General features: G+C 54.5%; 1 protein-coding gene across 1 annotated transcript; it reads right to left on the reverse strand.

Annotated features, from left to right (window-relative positions):
- Window positions 1-354: 354 nt before the first annotated feature.
- On the reverse strand, window positions 355-1,479 carry LOC138838522 (PRAME family member 8-like). The gene has a single exon (XM_070037973.1). The coding sequence runs from the start codon at window positions 1,477-1,479 to the stop codon at window positions 355-357; it is 1,125 nt and encodes a 374-aa protein (XP_069894074.1).
- Between the last annotated feature and the right edge of the window lie 679 nt (window positions 1,480-2,158).

Genomic DNA, 2,158 nt, shown 5'->3' on the forward strand with positions numbered 1-2,158 from the left:
GGGTGTCCAGTTCAGAGAATGGTCACCAGACCCCAGGAAGGGCTGTTCTGGAATTTCAAATACCTTGACATCCTGGCATCTCTGGTTCCCAGGATTGTCTGTGCAAGGTTATTTCAGATACTTCGACATCCTGGTATCCAGGGTTCCCAGGACTGTCTGTGGCTGGCTTAGGTCAAGGGCTAAGTTGCAGAACTGAGCTGAGGTCTTAAGTAAAAAGGGAGTTGCTCAGGTTGCTCAATAAGCCCTGTCTCTTCCACCCACGCTGAACATTTGGGTCTGTGGCCCTGGAGAATGCTCTTATGTCATGGCTTTTATTCTGATGCTGAGAAGAGATTCCAGAAGAGAGGAGCCTGACTACACAGACAGAGCAGAAAGGCTGGGAATCCCCTCCTCTGTGAGCACCCAGGAACCATCTGGGCCCAGGCTGTAGAACTGGCACTTGTTCTGGTGATGGCAGAAATCAGTACAGATTTGGACACTCTTGGTTGGCCCCAAGTCTCTCAATACCTGCCCCAAGCTTGCCAGAACCAGGGCAAGTCTCTCAGGGTCGATGTTCCCTAGCCCCCACTCCTGAGGGCGGTAGCTCTCCAGAGGGGCAGGATAGAGGCCTCGGCTTAAGTGGCCCAACCTGGCCGTGTGGCTCAGGAGGTTGTACAGGGCAGCCATGGAGATGTGGTTCCCATAAACACTGAAGACGCGGAACTGGGAGCACTGGCTCAGGCCCAGCAGGATGGCCGAGAGATGGGCATCCGTGAAGGCACAGTCCTCCAGGGCCAGGGTCTCCAGGGTGCTGGCCACCTGCTCCAGCAGGTCTCGCAGGGACTCAGGACTGGAGTTATCCATGAACAAACTGGTCAGTTGCAGGTGCTGGAGCTGCCTGGTGCAGGGAGCCTGGGACAGACACCTCAGGTCGGCCTCCTGCAGTGCACAGGTGCTCAGAGACAAGGCCTTCAAAGGCCTCAGGCTCCTGAGGACAGCAGGCAGCTTTCCATAAAGGAAGAGGACTTCGTGCACATGAAGCTCCCAGAGATGCTGCAGCTGGCCCAGATGGGCCCTAATTTTCCAGGAATACCAAGAGTTCTTTTGGCTGGCAGTGTAGAAGTCGGCACGCATCTTGGAGAGCTTCAGGAGGTGACCGTTCTTCATCTGGCTGAGATAAGGGGCAAAGATCTTCATAGTCTCTCGATTCCAGAATTCACTCACCACCAGTTCCTGGATGGAGTCCAGCCTCACCACATGCAGAGCCTTCTGGATTTCAGAGATGGAGTCAGACCAAATCTGCAGCTTCCTGGAGCACAGCTGAACTCTTTCTCTCCTCTCCCTGGCCCAGTGGAACAGGTGGACTTGGAGAGCATCCTGTGTGCCATCTTTGATGGTCAGATCCATGGTGATCATCAAGGGCTGTTCTTTAGTCATCCCTGAGCAGTGGCTCTCTGTTGGCTTGTCAGTCAGGATGTCTGGAGAAGTGATACGGGCCATCGAAAGGTACCCTCATGTCCAGATGTTGGGGTGCTCCTTCCGCAGACTGAGCACTTGCAGTTTCCCCCGACTAGGGCTATCCTTCTTGGCTAGTAGCAGGTCGAGCCCATCCAGGACAGCCTTGAAGGTTTCCAGGTCTGGAGACTCTGCCAGGTCCCCCAGGGGGAGGCAGTGGAAGGGCCAGGCCTGGACCAGGGCCTTCAGCACCTCTGTGTGGGCCCTGGCATAGACCTCCATGAAGAGTGAAAGGAAGACCAGTACCGGCAGAGTCTCCATGGCAAAGATGGCCCAGGATGGGTTGCTCAGTAGGCATTGCATGGCCAGATGCTGGAAGGAGGGTGGGTTCCTGAGGCTCATCTTGATGGATGAGATGTGGATTAGAAGTGGGCCAGTTGTGGGGGGCTCTCTGCCTCCCAGCACGGCCAGGCACCCACTGCAGACTCCAGAGTACTCTGCTCTTTTCTTGACCCTGTGCATCTTTATAATCCAACCCCACCCACAGCACTGCAGATCCACTAATCAGAGAGCAGCCTCTGATGGGATTTCTGAGACACATCCAGCACATCTGGAAAGGTGCCACCTTCCAGATTAATTCAAACTGGGATTCCGGGACAAAACCAATGGCATTATAGACTGGACCCACTCAGTCAAGCTTCTCTTTCAAATCTGAAATAAAATG

The sequence above is a fragment of the Dipodomys merriami genome, unplaced genomic scaffold, assembly GCF_024711535.1.
Source record: "Dipodomys merriami isolate MVZ:Mamm:240054 unplaced genomic scaffold, mDipMer1.0.p SCAF_281, whole genome shotgun sequence".
Lineage (NCBI taxonomy): Eukaryota > Metazoa > Chordata > Mammalia > Rodentia > Heteromyidae > Dipodomys > Dipodomys merriami.

Coding starts and splice junctions, on each gene's coding strand:
- LOC138838522 (XM_070037973.1), bottom strand. CDS start 1,479: ATGGCCCGTATCACTTCTCCAGACATCCTGACTGACAAGCCAACAGAG.